General features: G+C 42.4%; 1 protein-coding gene across 1 annotated transcript in view; it reads left to right on the forward strand.

The window, feature by feature from the left end:
* SLCO3A1 (solute carrier organic anion transporter family member 3A1) overlaps positions 1-26,494 on the forward strand; it is a 152,604-nt gene that overhangs the window by 113,439 nt on the left and 12,671 nt on the right. The window contains exons 4-7 of the mRNA XM_070953592.1: positions 10,382-10,648; positions 16,817-16,981; positions 17,773-17,971; positions 19,322-19,457. Coding sequence (XP_070809693.1) covers positions 10,382-10,648; positions 16,817-16,981; positions 17,773-17,971; positions 19,322-19,457 — 767 coding nt within the window. The remainder of the gene's footprint in view (positions 1-10,381; positions 10,649-16,816; positions 16,982-17,772; positions 17,972-19,321; positions 19,458-26,494) is intronic.

The raw sequence follows: 26,494 nt of genomic DNA on the forward strand, positions 1-26,494 counted from the left end.
TAAGCAGGATCAGGAACTAATAAGGTGGAAAATAACCAGGAAATTGTATATTCAATTGAAAAGTTGAACATCAACCCCAGTGCTCTATTGTAGTCAAGAAAATTACAAGAACGTTTTTTTAAAAAATTGTACTTACATTTGCTGCAAAGGAACTCGCAAGCTCCTTCCTTCTGTTCCTTTTTCTTCTTTCTTTCTGCACTTTTGCTTTTTTCCTTTCTTATTCCTTTCTTTTTTTTTTACTGCCTTTACTCTTTAATAGCTAGATACTATTTAAACAGGCTGCTTGGATATAGTTTAAGGGCTACTGGAAGGATAGATAATTTCATGAAAGCAGATCAGAATCTCAAAAAATCATGGATGCAAAATTCAGTTTTCTGACTTTTTTTTTTTTTTTTTTTTTTGCAACACAAGAAAGTTTTGGGGGTGAAAAAATAGTCCAGTTAATGTCAAGCACAAGAAATCAGGAGCCAGAATTAGGTCCAAAAAGATATAAACTTATTTCATGCTACCACTAAACAAGAATCTGATCTCATAAGGGTGAAGGCTAATTGATGGTAGATATGGGTCAATGGAAGATAATGGGTCAAGAGAGGGCTGGATTTAGCTCTCTTGTGGGTGCAAAGGGACTCTAAACTGATGACGTGCTTGACTCCTCCCTCGGATTCAGCCTGGTCATCTGCAGATTAACAGAGTTGGAAGGAACCTTGTAAGTCATCTAGTCCAACCCCCCGGCCAAGCAGGAGACCCTACACCATTTCTGACAGATGGCAATCCAGTCTCTTTTTGAAAGCCTCCAATGATGAAGCTCTCACAACTTCTGAAGGCAACTTCTGTTCCATTGGTTGATGGTTCTCACGGTGAGAAATTTTCTCCTCGTTTCTAGGTTGAATCTCTGCTTGGTGAGTTTCCATCCATTATTCCTTGTTTGGCCTTCCGGTGCCTTGGAAAATAGCTTGACCCCCTTCCTCTCTGTGGCAGCCCCTCAAATATTGGAAGACTGCTATCATGTCTCCCCTGGTCCTTCTCTTCACTAGACTAGCCATGCCCAGTTCCTGCAACCGTTCATCCTATGTTTTAGCCTCCAGTCCCCTAATCATCCTGGTTGCTCTTCTCTGCACTCTTTCCAGAGTCTCAATGTCTTTTGTATAATATGTGACCAAAACTGGATGCAGTACTCTAGGTGTGGTCTTACTAGGGCTTTATAAAGTGGTATTAGTACCTCCCTTGATCTTGATTGTATCCCTCTGTTAATGCATTTTAGGATTGCATTGGCTTTTCATCTCTTATAGCAAAGTCTGTATTAGTGGAACAAGATAGGACATCAATGAAAGGTGGGGGGAGTTTAAGTAATCTTGGTCCCTTCCCATGGGTTAATTTAGGCACAATGAAAATGGCTTAGGAAAGCACACTGAACCTCTAATTAATGGAGTGGCAACTTCGTCTCTGGAACTGCATAAAACTTGCCGCATTGTGATCATCTTACATTCTTCAACTTTGGCTCCAGCTTTTCTCAGCTGCTTTTAAATGTCATTTATCCAACAAAATAAACTGCTTTGTTTCCCATTTGGGAACCAGTGATGCAGCCACAAATCGTTTGCCAGGTTAGACAAGCAGATCTCTTATGATGGATCACTGCGGGTCTTTTGACCCACCGAGGAAGCATTGTAATCATCTTTTCCCAATAGTAGTTTTCCTGGCACTTTTGCACTTCGCTGGTTATCAGCATCCACCTTGACGTTTCCAGAGAGATCTATCCTCTTAGTGTGACCTCAGCCCCAGGAGTGTTTTTGCAATCTGGGATTCCTAAAATCCAGGTTCCATCAAAGACACTGAGAAACAAAATGTGGATTACGGTAGCTAAGAGACAGATGACTTTAACTCAGTATTCTGGGAGTTGAAGTTCACACATCCTCAAGTCGTTAAGGTTGAGAAACACTGTTGTAACATGCCAGATTCCCAAGGGACAAACTTTAGGCAATATGAAGAACGGTTGCGGGAATTGAGATATCTAGTTTAATGAAAGAAGGACTAGGGGTGATATGATAGCAGTATTCCAATATTTAAAGGGCTGCTACAAAGAAGAGAAGGTCAACCTATCCCCTAAAAACCCAGAAGGCAGGACAAGAAGCAATGGATGCAAACCAGCCAAGGGGAGAAGCAACCTAGAACTAAGGAGAAATTTCTTGACAGTTAGAACAATTAATCAATGGAACAACTTGCCTCCAGAAGTTGTAAATAATAATAAGTTGAGCGACTGTGAAAAAAGAAATTGTGTGTTGTCCCGATTGTAATTGGAGCCCTTGGAGCAATACCCAAAGGGCTACCCCGCTATTTAGAAATTCTAAATTTGCCGGACTTGAACATTTTGACTCTACAAAAAACCACCTTACTCGGAACAGCTTACATCCTCCGACGATACCTTAACAGTTCCTAGGTCCTTGGTTAGGACTCGAGCTGCTGAGCTATTAACCAGCCTCAAAGGCTATGAATCTCACTAAAGATTAAATAATAATAATAATAATAATAACAACAACAACAACAACAACAACAACAACAACACCATTACCGCGTTGCTAAGATCATTCACTGGAAATTGTGCCAGAAGTTTGGATTTGAGTACAGCAAAAACCACTGGGAACATCAGATTGAGAAAGTTTTAGAGAATGAGAAACTCAAGATCTTGTGGGACTTCAGGATTCAGACTGACAGGCACTTGGTCCACAACACACCTGACATAACAATAGTTGAAAAGAAAAAAGTATGGTTCATTCACATTGCAATACCTGGTGATGCACGGATTGAAGATAAGCAGCAAGAAAAAAATCACAAAGTAGCAGCACTTGCAAATTGAAGTTGAGCAGACTGTGGAAAAAGAAATCGTGTGTTGTCCTGATTGTTAGAGCAATACGCAAAGGGCTACCCCGCTATTTAGAAATTCTAAATTTACCGGACTTGAACATTTTGATTCTACAAAAAACACCTTACTCGGAACAGCTTACATCCTCCGACGATACCTTAACAGTTCCTAGGTCCTTGGTTAGGGCTCGAGCTGCTGAGCTATTAACCAGCCTCAAAGGCTGTGAATCTCACTAAAGATTAACCAATAATAATAACAACAACTTTATTGTCATTGTAGGTGTATACACAGTATACCCATACAACAAAATTCACTTAACACCCAAAGACCAGATCCAACACACATAACAATCCCCAAACACCCACCCAGCACCCACCCACCACAAATTCCCCACCCCTAAACCACCCAAACATCCACACAACAGACCATGTAATGCTGTCCAACAGTTCACTGATGGTGGCCCTTGAGTTCATGGTTGAGTGCAATTAGAGCTCTGGGATAAAAACTATTCAGAAAACGCGTGGTCCGAGTTTTAATTGTTCTGTATCTTCTGCCAGAAGGCAACAGTCCAAAAAGATTGTAAGCAGGATGGGAAGAGTCTCTGAGAACGTTATGCAGCTTCCTCAAACAGCGAGATTTGAAGACAGAGAGATCTCAAAAATGTTCCAACACTGGAGGTTTTTAAGAAGAGATTGGATAATCATTTGTCTGAAATGGTATAAGGTGTCCTGCTTATAACTCTGTTATTCTGTCAGGGCAATCCTTAGATGGTAGAGGGCTAAAATTCCATTTAGCTCTCCCAAGATTTCAGATGGGAATCTTTTCAAGCCACCTTGCAGATGCCAAGAATTAAAACTGGGTTTATCTCTTGCATACAAAAATGACGCAATTCATTCTTCCTTCTCCCGCTGTCCCTTCCTTGGCAGCTAGCAGTAAAAAGTCATGCAGTTTTCTATATGACATCACCAGGTATAGTATGTTTTCCACCGTTGCTCCTTGGTTTTCCTTTCCCCTGAAAGCCCTTAGAGAACAGAATAGCAAGATAAATGTGAATATAAAAAATGCAGGATTCAAGCAATATAACGGTAGGAACATTATCTCTGGAAAACATTGGGATACATCCACTCTGTTTTTTTTCCACAAGGGGGCAGATTTCCAGGCTGATCCACAGTTGTTGTTTTTTTTCCCCCTCCTGGATTTTAATAGAAGTAACGGTACCAGAGAACAAGGTAGATTAAGTTTTAAACAGAGGAGCTGGTTCTGATTTTCACATCTTTTTCAATTGGACTATGATCATATCCTGTAAGGTAAAAGATAAAGGTTCCCCTTGCACATATGTGCTACTCGTTCCTGACTCTAGGGGGCGGTGCTCATCTCCGTTTCAAAGCCGAAGAGTCAGCGCTGTCCGAAGACGTCTCCGTGGTCATGTGGCCAGCATGACTCAATACCAAAGGTGCATGGAACGCTGTTCCTTTCCCACCAAAGGTGGTCCCTATTTTTCTCCTTGCATTTTTTATGTGCTTTCGAACTGCTAGGTTGGCAGAAGCTGGGACAAGTAATGGGAGCTCACACTGTTACGCAGCATTAGGGTTTCGAACCGCCGAACTGCCAACCTTTCGATCGACAAGCTCAGTGTCTTAGCCCCTGAGCCACCGCGTCCCTTTTTTACAGGATATGTACCTGTACATATCCTGTACTCTGTTAGCAAAATTGACTACATATTTCCTGAATTGATCAGGTGGCCCCAGTACATTTCAGAGTTGCATAGTTATTCCAAAAAGCGTTGCAGGCAAAAAAAGCTTTCTGGCTGTATACACTCGTGTGAGTTGGTGGGACAGTATATCCAGTGGTGGGATTCAAGTAATTTAACAACCGGTTCTCTGCCCTAATGATTTCTTCCAACAACCAGTTTGCCAAACTGCTCAGAAAGTTAACAACCGGTTCTCCCGAAGTGATGCGAACCGGCTGAATCCCAGCACTGAGTATATCCTGTAATCGGTTAAAAAGCAATATAGAAAAATTGCTGCTTTCTTGTCCAAGTTGAAAAAGAAACTGAAATTCTCTGCAGTGAAAGTGGCATACAAGCCAAGATCAGGGGAGGGCTTCAAAAATTTTAGCAAGGGGTCCTTTGCCCAGTGGCTGGGGGGGGGGGTGGCCATGGTGGGTGTGGCCTAGTCAGCCTCCTGCACCATGGGTAGGGTGGGGGGGCTTTTTGCCCTCCCTGGACTATGGAGGCTTTCCTCGAGCCTCCGGGAGGTTGAAAACAACCTCCCTAGGCTCCAGAGGCCCTCTGGAGGCCGTAAATGGATCTGTTTCCGACCTTCCCGAACTTCCGGTAGGTCTGTTTTTCATCCTCCCGGAGCCTCCGTGCGCGCCCTGCACTTACCTGCATCCAAAACAGGTTGATTGGGGACTCCTGGGAGGGGTGGAGTGGGTGAGGGTGGGGCCAGCCAGGAGTAGGATTTGGGGGTTCTTCAAACTGCACAGAATCTTAGCTAGAGATTCTCACGAACCCCCAGCACCCCACCCCTGGGCAAGATGTTAGTATTTGACTTGCCCCCAAAAGCATCAAGATCATGTCATCCAAATGTATTCTTATCAGGGTCCATGGTGAAACTCTTTTACATCCAAAATGTCGATTTTTGAAAAGAATCTTCCTTATTAAGAGTGCTTGTCAGGATTCCCAGTTTCTTTGCCCTGCGGCCAGAAAGGAAATCAATATTTCTGGCTGGAGTGAGCAACAGACCACATAACCCCATCCAGTTATTAAATGCTGAAATTTATTAGGCTGGGTTTATCAAAAGCACACCAGTTGATAGCAGGCAACATTTCCCAGGTACCGTTTTTAAATGCAATTTCACAGCATCAAGAATTGTAAAAAAAAAAAAAAAAATTGATAATAATAAATGTCCAAGCACACACACTTGAAAAAAAATAGACAGAAGGTGGGTATAGTTGCTGTAGAAGATGGCACATTTTCTCTTCATATTCATTTGAAGTCAGACTCAAGAGCTGTAGCTGTTTGTCTAGGCTTAGTCCTAAAACCTACATCCAATGTGGATTTGTGTTTTTGGTTTTGTAAAATAATTTTGCAACATTTTCTCTATGTGACCGCTAGAAGGCACTATATGACCATTTTCCTTCTGTTGGAATACTACTGATATTATATAGGAGACCTAACATGTGAAGCTACCTATGCCTGATCACATAGAGCAGTGTTTCTCAACCTTGGAAGCTTGAAGATGGGTGGACTTCAACTCCCAGAATCCCTTAGCCAGCTGGGGGAGCCAGCTGGGGGATCCCCCAGCCAGCAGGGATTCTGGCTGGCTGGGGGATTCTGGGAGTTGAAGTCCACCCATCTTCAAGCTTCCAAGGTTGAGAAACACTGACATAGAGGGAGGGAGGGAAGGAGGGAGGGAGAAAGAGAGGGAGGAAGAGAGGGAGGGAGGGAGAGACATATCATGGAACATGCCCATTGTAAAGTTATGTTTGGCAATCAGAGATATGCTCTACATCAACTTTATATTTTATTTTTATTTTCAGTTTCATTTAATTTGTTTCCTTTTTTAAAAAAAAATAAATAATTTTATTCATAAACATTTTTGAATACAGTGTAATGTTAGGATGTACCATTTACAAGAAGAAGAAAAAAAAGACCAGATAAAAAATAGTAATAAATATTAACACATGAACTATTGACAGTAATAATACCCTGTTCCCCCAAAATAAGACATCCCCTGATAATAAGCCCAATCGGGCTTTTGAGCGCATGGCAATAAGGCCAAGCGCTTATTACAGGGTTCAAAAAAATATAAGGCAGGGTCTTATTTTCGGGGAAACACGGTAATATAATAACACATGTGCTGAGAATAATAGTAATAATATAACTAAATAATTATAACTAAGTATCCTTTTATATTGGCTCATTTACATTTTTGTTAATTTCATTTCAGTTTCATTTAATTTTAAGCACCTGTAATGTTTTTGCTTTGCTTTGCAAAGATAACATATGCTTCTTTGTGTTTTGTTCCCTTTGTTTTTTTTTCTTTTTCTATGGTATTTTAAAAGTAATAAACATAAATAATTAGCATTATAATGCCAATAAGAGCATGACTGTTTCCAGCAGTATCTTAGCCAGATTTGCAAAATTCACTGGGCTAGCAGAAATAAGGTAGGTGTTTTGGGATTCTGCTTCAGTAGAAACCTACCATTATCTTAACATGTTGTGATTCAGCTCATCACCTGAGGCCACAACATGATTTAGTGTGTTGTGCAAAGCCAGCTACTTACTTAAAAGACCACACTTTTTGGAAGACAATTACAGTAGTGGCCAAAATTGTGGAAACCTTTTGGGAAAAGTGTATTTTCTAAAACTAGCTAATAACACCACTTTTTTTTTTTTTGGAGTAGTATCCTAACTGTATATATCAATGGAAAGATAATTGAATCAAGAATGCAATGCAATAACTTTTATGAAGGATTTGCTCTTAGAATAGCAGTTACAGTATAAAGAAGAAAAGTGAAACACGTAGAAAAAACGAGATATACAAAAATTATCACCATGTCAGTTAATATTTAGCTGAGTAACCTTTAGCATGAATTACGGCCTTACAACGTCTTCTCATGGAGTGAACCAAGTCTTTGAGTTCTGCAGCTGTTCTAACGTGGCTCAGTGGCTAAGATGCTGAGCTTGTTGATTGAAAGGTCGGCAGTTCAGCGGTTCGAATCCCTAGTGCCGTGTAAAGGGGTGAGCTCCCGTTACTTGTCCCAGCTTCTGCCAACCTAGCAGTTCGAAAGCACGTAAAAAATGCAAGTAGAAAAATAGGGACCACCTTTGGTGGGAAGGTAACAGCGTTCCATGCACCCTTGGCATTTAGTCATGCCGGCCACATGACCACAGAGATGTCTTTGGACAGCGCTGGCTCTTCAGCTTTGAAACAGAGATGAGCACCTCCCCCTAGAGTTGGGAACGACTAGCACATATGTGCGAGGGGAACCTTTACCTTTAAAGGGTAAATCATTTTATCTACATTTTGTTTTAATTAACCAGAAAGACAAACAAAATGAAACCTAGTTTTCTGTCCTAATCCAACCTATGAAGTTTTGTCAAGACCACTCCATGGGATATCCTTGAAGGTTTAGATTATGTATTGCTAATCTAGAGGGCTTAAGGTCATGGAGCACAAACTCTGGCCTACTATTTTTCTACTTTCTCTCTCTTTCTGATGAATTTTATTCTAGATCAGTTGTGGGTTTCAAAAATTTTTACTACCGGTTCTGTAGGTGTGGCTTGGTGGGCGTGGCATGGCTTGGTGGGTGTGGCAGGGGAAGAATACTGTAAAATGTCCATTCCCACCCCAATCCAGGGGAAGGTTACTGCAAAATCTGAATTTCTGCCTGATCAGCTGGGACTCAGGAGGCAGAGAATAGATGGGGGCGAGGCCAGTCAGAATTTTTAGTACTGGTTCTCTGAACTGCTCAAAATTTCTGCTACCAGTTCTCCAGAACTGGTCAGAACCTGCTGAAACCCACCTCTGTTCTAGATGGTTCCCCTCCCCCCAAAAATTGCTTCCCTCCCCTTACTTAGGTTTCTCCTAGCTTTCCATTTTGCAGTCCCATCAGTAGAAGACATGGGCAGCCCTTCCATCTGGTCTGTGACAATTGGCCATGGCCAACTCACCAGGGCCATCCAGCCACAAGACAACTTGCTGTGGGACAAGAGTTACACTAATATTGAAGAAATGGAACAGAATCATTCAAGAGAGGATGCAAAAGGAGGGACAGAATGAAATGTGAATGGCAAAAATTAAAATAATTTTTATTTATTTTAAATAATTAAATAGAACTATTAAATTGTCCCAAGGCAAGTTGGCCATGGTGAGTTTGGCTGGGGTGAGGTGTCCCATTCCCCCTTCCATCTTTCCCACCTAGGTGTGTAGAAAGAGAGTGTTGGAAGAAACATCCCTCTAGGTTCTGCTCCAAGTGGGGAAAAAGACACTGGAGACATGGAGACTGCTTGGAAAGATGGTTTAATGGTGGACAGGATCACATGGCTTGAGTTCCTGAACAGAAAAGGGGGCAGATACAGTAAATCCTTGGGTTTTTATGCTCTCTCTGGCTCTGCATTTCTTGGGGGCCTGAAAGAGTATCCTGATTGGTTGTCAGACTCCCAGGGGGTGGGGGCTTTGCTTCCCAGGTTAGATGTGGTGAGTTTCTGCTGCTATTGTGTAGAGGGCTAATCCTATCTTTGTTGGATCTTTGGCAATTCCTACTATGGCTCTGCCTGAAGGAGGCAGATCTTTGTTATGTAGAATAGACTGGCCCAGGCCTTAATGGCCCATTGACAAAGGGTGGGGGGGCAGGAAGGTGGGAGCTGCTTTGTCTGTAAAATATGCTTCTCCATTTCTCATCCAGGGAAATATAATATTCTGCCTTTTTCATATTTCCTAAAATATTTCACTCTTTCAGGAAAGGGGTGGGTGCTAACTTCCTACAAGAGAAAGATAGACAACGGTATGGGGAAATTTGAAAGAACTATAAGAGGAAGGTACAGTCAGCTAAGTTTGGTCCAGTTGCTGTGATTCAACCTTTGGCCTGGATGATGGAGTCTTCATTGACGTGTCAGCTAAGAGCCTCTGCAAATTCCAAAAGCAATTGCAAAAATAAATTTGTTGCTGGAAGCACTCCAGTGAAGAAAACCCAAGCCACCCGCCGGCTAAATATCATACTTTACTCTTTTTCTATGGATTCTCAGTGGTTGTTGTTTTCAAAATGCCTGAAATACGGCTCTTAAAATAGCCTCATTATTTTTAAACATGGTAGCGTAAATTGCAGCATTTTTTTTAAAAAAAAAATCATGTCCGTGCTGTCGCCCAGCACATGTTTTATCATTTCCCCTTCTCTTGTGCACTGGTGTAAAAGAAAACTTGCCTACGGTGGAAGAAATAACAGAATGACAGAATTGGAAGGGCTCTTGGAGCTCTTCTAGTCCAATCCCCTGCTCAAGCAGCAAACCCTGTACTATTTCAGACAAACGGTTGTCCAATCTCTTCTTCGCCAACTAGTGCTCTCCTATGTGCTGCTTGTCAGAGTATGAATATTCATGGACTGGAATAGATCAGCCAATGGGGTTTGAATGGAGACATGGTAACAAGGTCAGCCAATGAGGCTTATTTAGAAACAGAAACTTAAGTCTGGGCGTGGCTTATGCAACTGAATCTGTGCAGAGAAATCGAAACTGAAACCAGTGAGTGTGAACTTGTCTGCTGATCTGCTCTGCTGAAATGAAACTAACTGTTCTCTCCTGCCTTGTATTCTGCCTGTAACTTCTACCACGAAGAAGAATCTATATTGGTATTGTAAAACTTACTTCATCTGTTATTATGAATGTAAAGAAGGTAATGAATCCAGCTGAATCAGCTTACCTGTGTGTGCTTCTGGATTTGATTTATGCAAGAAACTCTGACACTGATTGATGTCCTTGTCTACCCAAGTAAACGACTCTCATCTCTTTGTTTTTTGCAGGCAAGCTGGACATCACCCCTGATGACCCTCGGTGGATTGGCGCATGGTGGGCTGGCTTCTTGCTTTGCGGTGCCTTACTTTTCTTCTCGTCTCTCCCGATGTTTGGATTCCCACAGTCCCTGACCCACCAGCCGGAGCACATAGCCGAGGTAGAGGAAGCCATGTTGCCAGAAGGGGACTATGAAAGGCCAAAGCCAAGCAATGGGATTCTCCCACCGCACTCCATGGAAGCCAACGATGATCCATCTTGCTTCCAGCAGCTGAGAGGTGAAGCACTTCCTTCATAGCCCAGGTGGCTTCTGTGGGAGCCAACAGGTTAATGGCTAGCTCAGGGGTCGGCAACTTTAAACACTCAAAGAGCCATTTGGACCCATTTCCCACAGAAAAGAAAACACCGGGAGCCACAAAGGTCCTAACTGGAAGCCCCCCATTCAATTCTGCAGCTGACCGGAAGTCCAGTTTCCCCAGCATAGAGTCTCCTCCTAGCATGGCATCCTTTTTCCTCTATCTGTCCTAACTGAAAGCCCTATCAATTGTGGAGCTGATCGGAAAACCCGCCCCTTGCCATAGAGTCTCCTCCTGGTGCTTCTCCTGGTGCGCCACACCAACCGGAAGGTCCTCTCAAAATTGTGGCACCGACCAGTGTCAGGGAGCCACAACAGAGGGACGAAAGAGCCACATGCAGCTCCAGGGACACAGGTTGCTGACCCCTGGACTAGCTAGATTCATTACCTGATGAAGATCTCAGATTGCCTTGCACATCTTAACTTCTTTCCCTCAATAGAATAGAATAGAATTCTTTATAGAATAGAATTCTTTATTGGCCAAGTGTGATTGGACACACAAGGAATTTGTCTTTGGTGCAAAGGCTCTCAGTGTACATAAAAAGACAAGATACATTCATCAAGAATCATGATACAACACTTAGTGATAGTCATAGGTTACTAATCATACTAGGAAACAATAAAAACAATATAGGTTGTAAAGATACAAGCAACATGGATATAGCCATTAGTGGGAAGAGATAGGTAATAGGAAGGATGAGAAGAATAATAGTAATACAGTTCTTAGTAAATAGTTTGACAGTGTTTTGGGAATTAGTTGTTTAGCAGAGTGATGGCATTCGGGGAAAAACTGTCCTTGTGTCTAGTTGTTCTGGTGTGCAGTGCCTTATAGCGTCATTTTGAGGCTAAAAGTTGAAACAGTTTATGTCCAGGGTGCGAAGGGTCTGTAGATATTTTCCCAGTCCTCTTTTTGACTCGTGCAGTATACAGGTCCTCCATGGAAGGCAGGTTGGGAGCCATTGTTTTTTCTGCAGTTCTAGTTATCCTCTGAAGTCTGTGTCTGTCTTGTTGGGTTGCAGAGCCAAACCAGACAGTTATGGAGGTACAGATGACAGACTCAATAGTTCCTCTGTAGAACTGAATCAGCAGCTCCTTGGGCAGTTGGCGCTTCCTGAGTTGGCACCAGGGTGGATAAAAATCAATGATTTTTTTAAAAAAATCAAAAAAAATCAATTTTTTTTATTTAAATTGGATTTTTTTTATTTAAATCAGATTTTTTTGATTTTTATCAAATTTATTTTAATAAGAAATTTTTGGGGTAAAAATCTATCTTAAGATAGTTTTCTATTTAAGATACATAAATAATTTAGTTTATTCAGCATGAAATGGAGCTTAGTTATGTAGCATGAGGCTGTATATTCTGCAACACTGGGACTATCGGTGAGTCAACAGTGGGTCAAAGGAGGATTGTAAGAGGTGGTAGTGTAGGAGGGTTTCTCCTAAAATCAAATAGTGATTCTACCAACGGTTTGATTGAAATAAGTGTATGTATGTATGTATGCATATTTTTCTATCGAGGCACCTGGTCTACCCCAACATGTGGGAGGGAGCATACTGCATCCCTTTCAGCTCCAATCCAGGAGCCCTCAAGCAGTCGCAGTCACAACACACCATTTTATACCAAATTTATATTTCGCTGATAAAGAAATAAAGGGAGACTAGTATAGATCTCTTTCAAGCTATTTAGCTCTCATCGAATCCAAGTAAGGGTATGGCTAATCCCGAGTTAATCCCGAACACTAAAAGAACAACTGAATTAACACTTGATCTGGTTCACCTTCTTGGATGACCTTGGCTTGACCCAGCAAGCAGGTTTTCCATTCGTTCTCATGGCAACCTTTGATCCCCCTGCAAGCAGAACATTTGTTTCTAGGATCAAACAGTCTGTTGCTCTCGTCCAGCGATGGGTGTGCATTACCACGCCACTTTAAAGGTCACTGTGACAAAATCATGGTTTATCTGGAGTCAGATGAACCTCTTTTTAGAACCAGTCACAGAGATGATTTTTTTCATCTGAGCCACAGGTGTTATGAACTACAGGGAGTCCTTGATTTACAACCGTTCGTTTAGTGACTGTTTGAAATGACTATGGCATGAAAAAAGTGACTTCTGGTTGCTTTTCACACTTATGACCGTTGCGGCATTCCCAGTTTTGTGCTATGGACCCAGTAATCAAAATCAAACTTAAATATCCATGCAATGCATTCAGCGATCACTAGATGGGCCTGCGTACCTCTTAATAGTCCAGATAAATTAGATTGGCAGTGGGATATAGAACACAGATCATAGATAGCTCTTGTAGCTTTCAGTGAATATGGTTCAAATCCAACAAAGGATAAATCCAACAAACAAAACTGCTGTCAGGGTTCCGACTGATGCCCTATTTAAATCATGAGCCTCGAGCCAAGCTTCAAAAGAAATCCAGTTATTTATTAGGAGCTTCATGTTGGCACGTTCCTAAGTGAAGCCAATTCTGACCCCATGTAATTTACAACCCAAACGTGACCCTGTTTCCCCCCCCCCTCCCCTCAGGGTGTGTCATCAGTCACATTCACCAACGGAGCAATTTCGCGGGTTGTAGAGATCACTCCCCTTCGCTCGCTGTGGGTAACCCTGGGAGACAGCCTTGAGAAAGATATGTCTGGAATGTGCTTTTGTTTTTGGCTGCCGTGCTGCTTCGCCATTTTCCCATCCCCCTTGCCTATGGCAACTTGAGAGCAGGCCAGGGATGCTTTGCGAGTTGACAACTAATGTACAAGAAGTAGAGAGAGATGTTGTTTTTCTAGAGCTGGGACTTAAAAATTGTGGGCAGAAAATATATATATATATTTCTTTAAGAGAAGGAGACACTTTGATAATTTTTTTTTCCCAAAGGTGGAACTTGTTTTCCAAAGGTGGTGGAAGCACCAATATTTTTTTTAAAAAGGCTCCAGGGATAGAAAGATGGATAGCAAAGACTGTCTTTGGGTGGATGGATGAAAAGAGGACTTTGCCATGAAGGAGAGGATACACGCACAAACACACATACACACACAAGCACACTGCTACCTCTTTCTGTCCACCTTATAATTGACAAGTGGAAGGACATTGTCTTCTGCCCAGGAGGATTTCCTCAATATTCTCTTCTCCTTTGAAAGGCATTTCCAAAAAAAAAATTCCCCTTTCTTTAAGAAATAAGAACTAGCAAGGGGGAAAAAAAGCACGTGAATTTCTGTGCCCAGCATTAAATCAGGCAACTCGGCCACTGAGCTTTGTAAACTGTGGTTTGTGGCTGTCAGGAATGTAGCCATCTCAAAACTGAGGAGCGCCTAAAATGATTATATGCACAGAAATGGAAAGATTCAACCAGGGGTGGGCTTCAAAAATTTTAGCAAGGGGTTCTCTGCCCAGTTGCTGGGTGGGCATGGCCAGAGTCGACGTGGCCTAGTCGGCCTCCTGCACCCCAGCGGGGGAGGTGGGTGTTTTTGCCCTCCCCAGACTCCTGAGGCTTTCCTTGAGTCTCCGGGAGGGCAAAAATGGCCTCCCCAGGCTACGGAGGCCCTCTGGAGGCCCTTCCTGAACTTCTGGTAGGCCCGTTTTTCATCCTTCCCAAGACTCCATGCATGCCCTGCACTTACCTGCATCCAAAACAGGCCACGTGGGGACTTCTGGGATGGGAGGGGCTGGGTGGGCAGGGCCAGCCAGGCGTGAGATTCGAGGGTTCTCCAAACTGCACAGAATCTTAGCTAGAGGTTCTCCCGAACCCCTACGAACCCCCAGCAGCTCACCCCTGGATTCAACACTATCCACTATGGAGGACTGGTGAAGTACAGATTTTGTTGAAATGGATGAATTTACTTCTTTGATTGGGGGTGGGGGAGACTAATTTATTGGTGATTAAAAAGCTCCTGTGGCCATTTATGTAAAAATGAAAAAAAAAATGACTGTTTTGATGATTAAATAGGATAGATTACAGAAAAAAAAAAGACGACTATGGAGTAACTTTAGAGAGAAAGAGGTTAAATATATTTATATTTATAAGTGCTGTGGAGATCAGAAGTCACTTTTTTATACCTTTTTTCTTTCTTTTCGAGTTTTTTTTTTTTTTGCTCCGATCTCTTTTTTTCTTTTTCTTTTACTTTATATTAGTTGGCATTAGTTTTCATTTCTTATTTAAAACTTTTAACAAAAAAAACCCCTGAGGAGTGTAAAGACATCACGCTCCGTCCTTGAGAACATCTCCAGAAGTTGTCTTACTTCTTAAATGTCCTTCGAATTTCAAAGGAAAATTCTCTTTTATACTCTTCAATGAGAAATAGCAAAAAAAAAAAAAAAATCTTTGTGTTGATTTTTTCCCCCTTCCTGCTGTTGTTAAATTGATCTAAATTGGTTAGTTATTTTAAAGATGGATTGTTTTTATACTCTCTTGAACTGTCCTTCAACTGCTATGAATATCTTTTAAAAAGGAATTGGGGTAGAAATCAGTGGTGGGTTTCTACCATTTCTACCGGTTCACCCCGGATTGGGCAAATGGGTAGTGATGGAGGCGGGAGGCTCCGCCCACCTGCCCGGACATCATCACGGATGCTCTGCGCCAGTGGTGGGTTGCTCCTGGTTCGCACCGGTTCGCAAGAACCGGTAGTAAAATTTATAGTAGTTCGGAGAACCAGTAATAACATTGGCTGGCCACACCCCCGAACTGGTCCCCGGCCCGGTCACCACTTGCTTACCCCACCCACCTCATCAGAGGCTTTTTTTTTTAACCTTTAAAAGCATTTTTTCTACAACCTTGCAGAAAAGGTTTGCAGAAAAAAATGCCTTTAAAAGCCTCTGACGTTCAGGCAACTCAGCTGAGATCGCCATTTTTTTTTCTACAACCTCTTCGACTAAAGAGATTGTGTAGAAAAAATGCTTTTAAAAGTCTCTGACGATCCCAGCTGAGTTTCCTGATCGTCAGAGGCTTTTAAAAGCATTTTTTTCTGCAACCTCTTAAGGTTGTAGAAAAAATGCTTTAAAAAGTAAAAAAAAAAAAAGTTGGCCACGCCCACCCAGTCACATTACCCCCCACCAAGCCACTCCCACAAAATAAGCCACGCCCACAGAACCGTTAATAAAAAAATTTAGAACCCGCCCCTGCTCTGCGCATGCATAGTTCCGAACCGGTAGCGAAGGTAAGAGGACCTCCCCACTACTGGTAGAAATATTCCAACAACTAACAACAACAAAAGAGGAATATTTCAACCAATAACCAATATATGGAAATCAATAAATGCTCCAGTAGTAAATTTAGGAGAATATGGATGGAGATGCCACATCCAAGCTGCCATTTGGCGGTTTTAATTGTGGAATCCTGGGTGCTCTCTGAATTTGGTTGTTTTCTTGTAGATGTTTCATTATCCAAGCCAGGTAACATCATCTGTGCTAGTAAGGAAACAGGGTTTTTTTTTTAATCATTTTATATATTATTGGCTTGCTCTCTCAGTGTTGGTGGGAATGGACTCCTTGATTGGGCTGTTGTTTTAGTTGCGATTGGCAAGTGGGGTCGTATTCTTTCACTAAACCTTCTGATCCAGTTTAGGAATGAAAAATTCTAGCTTGTAAGTGCTTGTTTTAAATTATAATGTTCAGTGGAAACTTGCTTCACTGAATTTTCTTGCTTTTGGTTCTGTTTCCACCATGGATTTCACCCCTGATGACCTTCAGTAGGTTGGAAATAGACGAGAGATACCCATGGCTTAAACCAGAGGTCTTCAAACTTGGCAGCTTTAAGACTTGTGGACTTCAACTCGCAGAATTCTCCAGCCAGCATAGCTGGCTTGTTGAAGTCCACAAGTCTTAAAGCTGCCAAGTTTGAAGACCTCTGGCTTAAACTCATGTCGTCAGAGTTTCATCTGGTAGATCCTTCTAGCTGGACCAGCTGTGGTGTATCCAATTCTTCTCACCACAGCTAGAATCATCCCATGGAATTTTCTCCCTGTCCACATGGGTTGTGTTGATAGATGATCTGGAGAAAACCCCAAAGATGCACCGTCAAAGAAATTAAAACAGGGCATGGTAGAGATAAACCTCATTGTGAAATCATCCCTCCGTTCTTCTCTCTTCCTCCTTCCAGTGATCCCAAAGGTAACTAAGCACCTGCTGTCCAATCCGGTGTTCACCTGCATTATTCTCGCGGCTTGCATGGAAATCGCGGTGGTGGCAGGTTTTGCAGCCTTTCTTGGCAAGTACCTAGAACAGCAGTTCAATCTCACAACGTCGTCAGCCAACCAGTTGTTAGGTGAGTTATTAGCCAGAAGAGCTCAACCCTTTCCCTCCCCCACCCTGCCCCCTGTCAAAGATAGAGCCTAAGGGTCAACATCCATCTTGAGAATCCAAATTAAAGTCCAGGATCATTCTGTTTCCAAAATTCCTTACTGTTTATTGAATACACTACATTAGTAATGTCGAAGCAAAACTAACTCTGAAGTTCCCAAACCTTAGTCCATAGAATAAAACAACACTTTCCCAAGCCATTAGTGCTTAGACTTATATACCGCTTCATAGTGCTTTACAGCCCTCTCTAAGCGGTTTACAGAGTCAGCCTCTTGCCCCCAACAACCTGGGTCCTCATTTTACCCACCTCAGAAGGATGGAAGGCTGAGTCAACCTTGAGCCTGTTGAGATTCGAACTGCCAAATTGCAGGCATCCGGCAGTCAGCAGAAGTAGCCTGCAGTACTACACTCTAACCACTGTGCCACCACAGTACTGCACTCTAACCCCCAACCTCTCATGTAGCCCGTGTAAAAAATGTTCTCATAGTTATGGGAACCGTCTGCTTCAACTCCACACCTGTTGTGATGTCCTTGAACAGATTCCAGGTTTCCGCGGAATCTTCAGCAGAATCGTGGAAGTTTCTCTTCTCCATCTAACCCATTCGAAAACAACCGCCTCTTACTCTAATGACAAGCTGAAACGAAGAGGCATGTAGCTGCCAAAGTTTCCATCTTTGACACTAAGAACCAGAAAAGTGTCTCGAGCTGGGATCAGGCTAAAAACTCAAAATCCAACCCTTTCCGTTCCTTTTACAGGCATGACGGCTATTCCCTGTGCATGTTTGGGCATCTTCCTAGGAGGACTCTTGGTGAAGAAGCTGAGCCTTTCTGCCCTGGGTGCCATTCAGATGGCCATGTTGGTCAGCCTGGTGTCCACGGCTTGCTACGTTTCTTTCCTTTTCCTGGGCTGCGATACGGGACCTGTGGCTGGCATTACTGTTCCCTATGGAAACAAGTAAGTAAGAGAGAGAAAGGTTCCCCCCCCCCCCCCCGTTCATGGCGATTTCTTTTTTTGCACCCCACCCTTAGAGAAGACCGCAGAATGGTTGGAAGGGACTTAAGAGATCACAAAGTCCAACCCCCTTCACAGGGCTCACATTCCTTGATAGATGACTAACCTTTGGTGGATAATTGCGGGATTTAGCAGGCATCATTAGATCCGGCAGAGAAAGCTGTGAAGGCATCTGCAAACAGGCAGAGGGAAAACGGGAATAGGAATAGTCATGAAAAGATGGTTTGTTAAAGGTAGTTTGTTTCAAACTCGGAGCCAGTTCAAGTTGTTCTTTAACAACTCGATGGATTCATGGCTTGTCTGTTCTTTGCAACATGTAAGGGCTGTAACCAGCATTAGGACACCCCTATCCTGTGGGATAGCCTGGATTGACAGATAGTGACAGGCACAAAGTCACCCTCAGACTTTCCAGAACTTCACAGTTCTAGTCCATCAGTTGCTGAGGGACATCAGTGAGTAAGGAGAGTTGCTTTATGTCCTGGTGAGTTTCCCAGAAATGTTGGCCACAGGGAGAAGTCAGCAGCTCCTGGAAGGTATTCAGCTTCCTAAGGCCTCAACCAGACCCCAGCAGTGTCGTGAATGTCCCCTAGCCTGCCTTTTCTTTCTTTCTTTTTTTTCTTTCTTTTTTCTTTCTTTCTTTCTTTCTTTCTTTCTTTCTTTCTTTCTTTCTTTCTTTCTTTCTTTCTTTCTTTCTTTCTTTTTCTTTCTTTCTTTCTTTCTTTCTTTCTCTTTCTTTCTTTCTTTCTTTCTTTCTTTCACTCTCTCTCTCTTTTTCTTTCTTTCTTTCTCTCTCTCTCTACCTTCCTTCCTTCCTATCCTCTCTTCCTCCCTCCCTCCCTCCCTACATCCCTCCCTCCCTTCTTTCTTTCTTTTCTTTCTTTCTTCCTTCCTTTCTCTCTCTCCCTTCCATCCTTCCTTCCTTCCTTCCTATCCTCTCTTCCTCCCTCCCTCCATCCCTCCCTCCCTTCTTTCTTTCTTTTCTTCCTTCCTTCCTTCCTTTCTCTCTCTCTTCCTTCCATCCTTCCTTACCTACCTCCTTCCTTCCTTCCTTCCTTCCTTCCTTCCTTCCTTCCTATCCTGCCTCCCTCCCTCCTTTCCTTCCTTCCTTCCTTCCTTCCTTCCTTCCTTCCTTCCTTCCTTCCTTCCTTCCTTCCTTCCTTCTTCTCTTGATTCCCAGATGACTCTGGGCCCTTTACAACTAAAAAGGTTTTCCTACCTGTTGATTGACCCCTCGCCCTTATCCACCCACCCACCCACTCACCCTTCCTTCCTTTTTTTTCTTTTCTTTTCTAGGTCAACCATCTCCAGCTTGGCCCCCTATTCTGCCTGCAATAGCAACTGTAAATGTCAAATGGATTCCTTCACTCCAGTTTGCGGGACCGATGGGATCACATACTTATCTGCCTGTTTTGCTGGTTGCACCAACATGGTAATCCCTTATTTCTTCCCTTCTCCAATCTATTTCAGCCAACTGTTCTCTCTCTCTCTCTCTCTCTTTGTGTGTGTATTTGTATATGTATGCTTATTTTCTTGTGGCCCTATCTGAAGCTGCAGAATATGTGGACTAATTTGGTCCTTAGTTGTCCCCATGTCTTCCCACACACCAAAAAAAAAGCCTGTTAAAGGGATGTGGTGTGTATTTTAAGGCTCTGCGAGATTTAAGTCTCTTATTTTGCTTCTTAAACCACCCACCTCCAAAATAGAGAAGGGTCTGAAATGTCATTTTGCCCATGATGGGGAAGCTTTGTGGCTCACAGCAAACCTAAGGTTCTAAGTTGCCCAATCTCAGGTTACATTTGTGTTACATTTAAATTTTTAAGAGCCGTGGTGGCGCAGTGGTTAGAACGCAGTACTTCAGGCTACTTCTGCTGACTGCCAGCTGCCTGCAATTTGGCAGTTCGAATCTCATCAGGCTGAAGGTTGACTCAGCCTTCCATCCTCCTGAGGTGGGTAAAATGGGGACCCAGATTGTTGGGGGCAATAGGCTGTCTCTGTAAACTGCTTAGAGAGGGCTGTAAAAGCACGATAAAGCGGTATATAAGTCTTAAGTGCTATTGCTATTTATTCCTTTTATAAAACACCTCAATCCCTGAAGCAACGTTCGGTCAGGTGCATAGCACTAAACAATTAAACAGAGGGGGATTGGAAATAAGAGTTGCTTGTTTCAAAGTGATCCTACAGAATTTCTTGCGTAGTTGATCATGCAATGACTATTCCCTGCCTCACATAATGGAGATACCTGGATTGTTACTATCCAAATCAATTCTAGAGTCGATAAAAAGTAATATAGAAAATGAATGAATGAATGAATATTGGATGCACTTATAGATGATGGTGATGATGCAAACATCAATACACTTTTGGTAAATTTTATTGAAATTATCATAGTGTAAAGTACAAATGAAAGTAAAGATAATAGGGAAATGGGAAAGGATAAGAAAGAGAAAGAAATGTAGGATAAAGGAGGAAAGAAAAAAAAAGCCCTGACTTCCATCATTTCTCAGTGCAGTAAAATACAGAATAAAATTATAGCCTCAATTTTTTTACTTTTACATACAGTAGTGGCCAAAATTGTGGAAACCTTTTGGGAAAAGTGTATTTTCTAAAACAAGCTCATAACACCACTTTTTTTGGGAGTAGTTCTCTAAAATTATATATCAATGGAAAAATAATTTAATCAAGAATGTAATGCAATAACTTTTATGAAGGATTTGCTCTTAGAATAGCAGTTACAGTATAAAGAAGAAAAGTGAAGCACGTAGAAAAAACAAGATATACAAAAATGATCACCATACAAAAAATGTGATATACAAAAATGATCACCATGTCAGTCAATACTTAGTGGGGTAACCTTTAGCATGAATGACGGCCTTACAACGTCTTCCCATGGAGTGAACCAACTCTTTTAATTCTGCAGCTGTTATAATGTGAAACCAAGATTAAATGATTGCTTCTATTAACTGGGTTTTATTGCTGGGTCGCTTCTGACTAACAAGTTTCTTCAGTCGGCTCCATAGATTTTTAATTGGGTTAAGGTCTGGGCTATTCCCAGGCCATTCCAGCAGTGGAATAGGATTATCTTGAAACTCCAAAAAAGTGGTGTTATTAGCCATCAAACCTCAAAAATACACTTTCCCCAAAAGGTTTCCACAATTTTGGCCACTATTGTACATAGTAATTACTAGCCATCTCTATAATGGTCAGCAAAATGCAAACTCAGGAGCTTTTTTTTTTTTCTTTCTGTGCACATACCCAATTTTGTGCTTAAAATATTGGCTTCTGTGAATAAATTAACAGGTATAGTATTAAAACTATATTTTGTAGTATTCTGCCTTTCTAATAACATTTCCCCAATGGATAACAAGATATAAAATATTGAATATGGTTGTCAGTTTCCCTGATTGGGCATAAGTTAATACAGCGTTTTTATGGATAATTTATTCTGTTTCTGTTAGCTATGAGAGGAGCAAAGACTGCCATACTGAATAATTCAGGTATGGAGGTGAAAAAAATCTCAGAAGGGACCTTTCCTAGCTTCTTGGACTTTAAAATCCTTTCAGTCTTGTAAGATTCTCTTACGATAACCTTACAATAAAGTAGAATTAGTTCATCTAGGTCTGCTTCCTATTTGGGCTACCTCACAAGGCTGACCCAAGGTAGCTGCATTGTCATAGGAACTGTTGAATGCTCCTCTCAATGCTATAATCAAAAGCATTTTTAAGATTTTGACAGTCTTCATTAACAAGGGGTTAAAACATATAAAGAACAGTTGCTGGAATTGGGTATGTCTTGTTTAATGAAAAGAAGGAGTAGGGGTGACATGATAGCAGTGTTCTGATATCTCAGGGGTTGCCACAAAGAGGAGGGAGTCAAGGTGTTCTCCAAAGCACCTAAGGGCAGGACAAGAAGCAATGGATGGAAATTAATCAAGGAAAGAAGCAACCTAGAACTAAGGAGAAAATTCCTGACAGTTAGAACAATTAGAGTTGTTATTGTTAGTTGCAAAGTTGTGTCCAACCCATCACGACCCCATGGACAACGTTCCTCCAGGCCTTCCTGTCCTCTACCATCCTCTGGAGTCCATTTAAGCTCACACCAACTGCTTCAGTGACTCCATCCAACCACCTCGTTCTCTGCCGTCCCCTTCTTCTTTTGCCCTCAATCGTTCCCAGCATTAGGCTCTTCTCCAGGGAGTCCTTCCTTCTCATTAGGTGGCCAAAGGATTTGAGTTTTATCTTCAGGATCTGGCCTTCTAAAGAGCAGTCAGTCAGGGTTGATCTCCTCTAGGACTGACCGGTTTGATCACCTTGCAGTCCAAGGGACTCGCAGGATTAGTTTAATGGCTTGCAATTAGTGTAATGGCTTGCAATTAATCAGCGATACAATTTACCTGCAGAAATTGTGAATGCTCCAACACTGGAAGTTTTTAAGAAGAAATTGGACAACCATTTGTTTGAAATGGTATAGGGCCATGATGGAGAACCTATCTACTCTACTCTACTCTACTCTACTCTACTCTACTCTACTCTACTCTACTCTACTCTACTCTACTCTACTCTACCCTTCCCTTCCCCATTCTTCTATTCTATTCTATTCTATTCTATTCTATTCTATTCTATTCTATTCTATTCTATTCTATTCTATTCTATTCTATTCTATTCTATTCTATTCTATTCTATATTACCCTACCCTACCCTACTCTACTCTATATAGGACATTGAAATTCTAGAAAGAGTGCAGAGAAGAGCAACAAAAATAATTAGGAGACTGAAGGCTAAAATATTGAGGAATGGTTGCAGGAATCGGGTATAACTAATTTAATGAAAAGAAGGATTGGGGTGACGTGATAGCAGTGTTCCAATATCTCAGGGGCTGCCACAAAGAAGAGGGAGTCAAGCTATTCTCCAAAGCCCCTGAGGGCAGGACAAGAACCTATCTACTCTACTCTACCCTTCCCTTCCCCATTCTCCTATTCTATTCTATTCTATTCTATTCTATTCTATTCTATTCTATTCTATTCTATTCTATTCTATTCTATTCTAGTCTAGTCTAGTCTAGTCTAGTCTATTCTATTCTATTCTATTCTATTCTATTCTATTCTATTCTATTCTATTCTATTCTATTCTATTCTATTCTATTCTATTCTATTCTATTCTATTCTATTCTAACATATATTTGCCTTCATTCCTCCTGAAACTTTTATCAGCTCATCAACTAACTATGAACCAGGGCGGGAAAATGCCATCCAGCTCTGATTCTTAAACAAAGCAATTTAGCTGTGCTTCCGGGATTGGAATGACGTTTGTCTTCTAGGTTGCAAACTGCCACTAATTTTGCAGTGAACTTCATTTTATGGGCATCACAATTTCATTCTATGGGCACAGCAATGGATTGATGAGTCTCTTTTGAGAAGCAATGGGGTGAACGGAGGCAGGCTTTTCCTGGGAAGCTGAACAGAACTCAATAAAGAAGGCAAAGTAATCTAAGAATTTCTGATTAATTCAGGGTTGTTGTTGTTGTTATTGCTTTTTAACCAAAAAGCTAAGGAAATGTTACGAAGGTATACTGGCGAGTGCTGTGTGTTCAGTGTGAAATAAAAAAAAAATCAAATTATTTCTGCTACCCAAGCTATTTTATGGACTGGATAGCCTTCTTTTGCAGTGGAAGACTTGGGTTGCTTTGGTGACAGACCGATCGGATATCAAGTTGTTTTGTTCTGACTCTCTGACTCGATGTGAACTAAGTCTCCCAAATTGGAAGCAAACAGAGTCTGCCTTATTTCCAAATTCTTTTCAGAATCAAAATAAAGACAGTTGCTCCTTCGCTCAACCCGGAGAGCCCAAGATCCTGAAAATCAGCAAAAGAGATTTTCATTGTCTGAATTCCATCATGGGCAAGGAAAGAAATGGCGTCAAATGGCCCCATCTTCCACTGCCTGCCTCCCACTCTGGCAGGCCTTAAGTATCTGTAGTCTTGCTGGCAGCCATTTCTTGGGGGGGGGAGAGGTGTCTGTATTCCACCAGACTGCACAGCTAGCTGCCTACCTGTCACAACGCTGTCCTGCGAAAAGCAATCGCAGCTGTCTAATGAAGCACACGCTAGGGGTGCGTGTTTCTGTAGCTTTTCAATTACTGAATCTCTAACCGTCCGAGGCAAACCAGTTCAAATGAGCACCTACGGGAAGAATGAAAATCGTTCTCGGCATCTTTTGGGAATAGTCACTTTGATTGCAATGTGTGTTGAAAGGCAGGTGGAGGAGGTGGAGGAGAGAGGAGGAGGAGATGGAGGAGGAGGAGGAGATGCAGGAGAGAGGAGATGGAGATGGAGGAGAGGAGGAGGAGATGAAGGGGGAGGAGGGGGAGATGAAGGGGAGAGAGGAGGAGGAGGAGGAGAGGGAGGAGGAGATGGAGATGATGGAGGAGAGGAGATGGAGGAAGAGAGGAGGGGAGGAGGAGGAGATGGAGGGGAGGAGGAGATGGAGGAGAGGAGGAAGAGGAGATGGAGGAGAAGAGATGGAGGAGAGGAGGAGGAGGTGGAGGAGGTGGAGGATGGGAGAGAGGAGGAGATGGAGGAGAGAGGAGGAGGAAATGGAGGAGGAGGAGGAGAGGAGGAGGAGATGCAGGAGAGAGGAGATGGAGATGGAGGAGAGGAGGGGGAGATGAAGGGGGAGGAGGGGGAGGAGGAGGGGGAGATGGAGGAAGAGAGGAGAGGAGGAGGAGATGGAGGAGAGGAGGAGATGGAGGAAGAGGAGATGAAGGAGAGGAGGAGATGGAGGAGAGGAGGAGGAGATGAAGGAGGAGGAGGAGGGGAGGAGGAGGAGATGGAATAGCAATAGAAAAAAAAAGGCACAAAGCTAATTTGGGTCCTAGCCCATGTCACCTGTGGCTCTTTGAACGATAGAGGAGATTGGATCTAGGGATACAATTTACCATGTAATCTTAGTTTTATTTCTTCCCTCTTTATCCTAAGTAACCCAAGTCCTGAAATGAGAATGTGATGAATGGAAACTTATCAAGGAGAAAACCAACCTGCAGTAGAACTACGGAGAAATTCCCTGATAGTTTAATCAGTGAAACAGCTTGTCCCCAGTAGTTGTGGGATGCTCCAATAGTGAAGATTTTTATGAAGAGATTGTATGAAATGGTATAGGGTTTCCTGCAGGGGTGAAATGCTCCCGGTTCAGACCGGATCACCCGATCCGGTAGTGATGGTGGCAGGTGGTTCAGAGAACCGATAGCAAAAATTCCTGCCCCCCCCCACCCCATGCCCAGCTGAGTCACGTGATCATCAGAGGTTGTTTTTTTTACTTTTAAAAGCATTTTTTCTACAACCTCTTTGGCCGAAAAAATGCTTTTAAAAGTTAAAAAAAAAAAGCCTCTGATGATCCTGCGGCTCAGCTGGGATCATCAGAGGCTTTTAAAAGCATTTTTTCTGTAACCTCTTCGGCCGAAGAGTTTGTAGAAAAAAAAAAAAGCCTTTAAAAGCCTCTGGCGATCCCAGCTGAGTTGCCTGATCGTCAGAGGCTTCTAAAAGCATTTTTTTTCTGCAACCTCTTAAGGTTGTAGAAAAAACGCTTTTAAAAGTTAAAAAAAAAAAAGTTGGCCACGCCTAGCCAGTCACATTACCCCCCCCCCAAGCCACTCCCATAGAATCGGTAGTAACAAATTTTAGATTTCATCCCAGGTTTCCTGCTTAAGTGGAGGGTTGGATTAGAAGGCCTTCAAGGACTTGTAGAATAACTAGAAGAATAACTCTGTTACTCTATTGTTTTGAAAACCCAGATTCAGAATATAGGAGGGATAACAAAGTTGGGAGGGACCTTTGAGGTCTTTTAGTCCAAACGGCTGCTCAAAGCAGAAAATCCTATACTATTTCAGACAAATGATTCTCCTTGTCCAAACTCTGCTCAAAAACTTCCACTGATGGAGGAGCACCCACAACTTCTGGAGCAGTGGAGGGTTTCAAAAAAATTTACTACGGGTTCTGTGGGTGTGGCTTGGTGGGTGTGGCAGGGGAAGGATACTGTAAAATCTCCATTCCCTCCCCAATCCAGGGGAAGGTTACTGCAAAATCCCCATTTCCTCCCGATCAGCTGGGACTTGGGAAGCAGAGAATAGATGGGGGCAGGGCCAGTCAGAATTTTTACTACCGGTTCTCCAAACTACTCAAAATTTCCGCTACCGGTTCTCCAGAACTGGTCAGAACCTGCTGAAACCCACCTCTGCTCTGGAGGCATGCTGTTCCATTAATTAATTGTTCTAACTGTCCGGAAATTTCTCCTTAGTTCTAGGTTGAATCTCTCTTTGTTAAGTTTCCATCTGTTGCTTCTTCTCTTGCCCTATACCTTTCTCCTTTATCTTTTTTTCCCTTTTCCCTTTACCTTTCGATTGTATTTTAAGTCTTATCAGCGAAGCTGGGGTTGAGAAAAATGTGGAGTGGAATTGGAACGTAATTGAATGCTTGCAT

Source organism: Pituophis catenifer, unplaced genomic scaffold (assembly GCF_029215685.1).
Source record: "Pituophis catenifer annectens isolate HBS135680 unplaced genomic scaffold, rPitCat1.0.hap2 SCAF_14, whole genome shotgun sequence".
In the NCBI taxonomy this organism is placed as follows: domain Eukaryota; kingdom Metazoa; phylum Chordata; class Lepidosauria; order Squamata; family Colubridae; genus Pituophis; species Pituophis catenifer.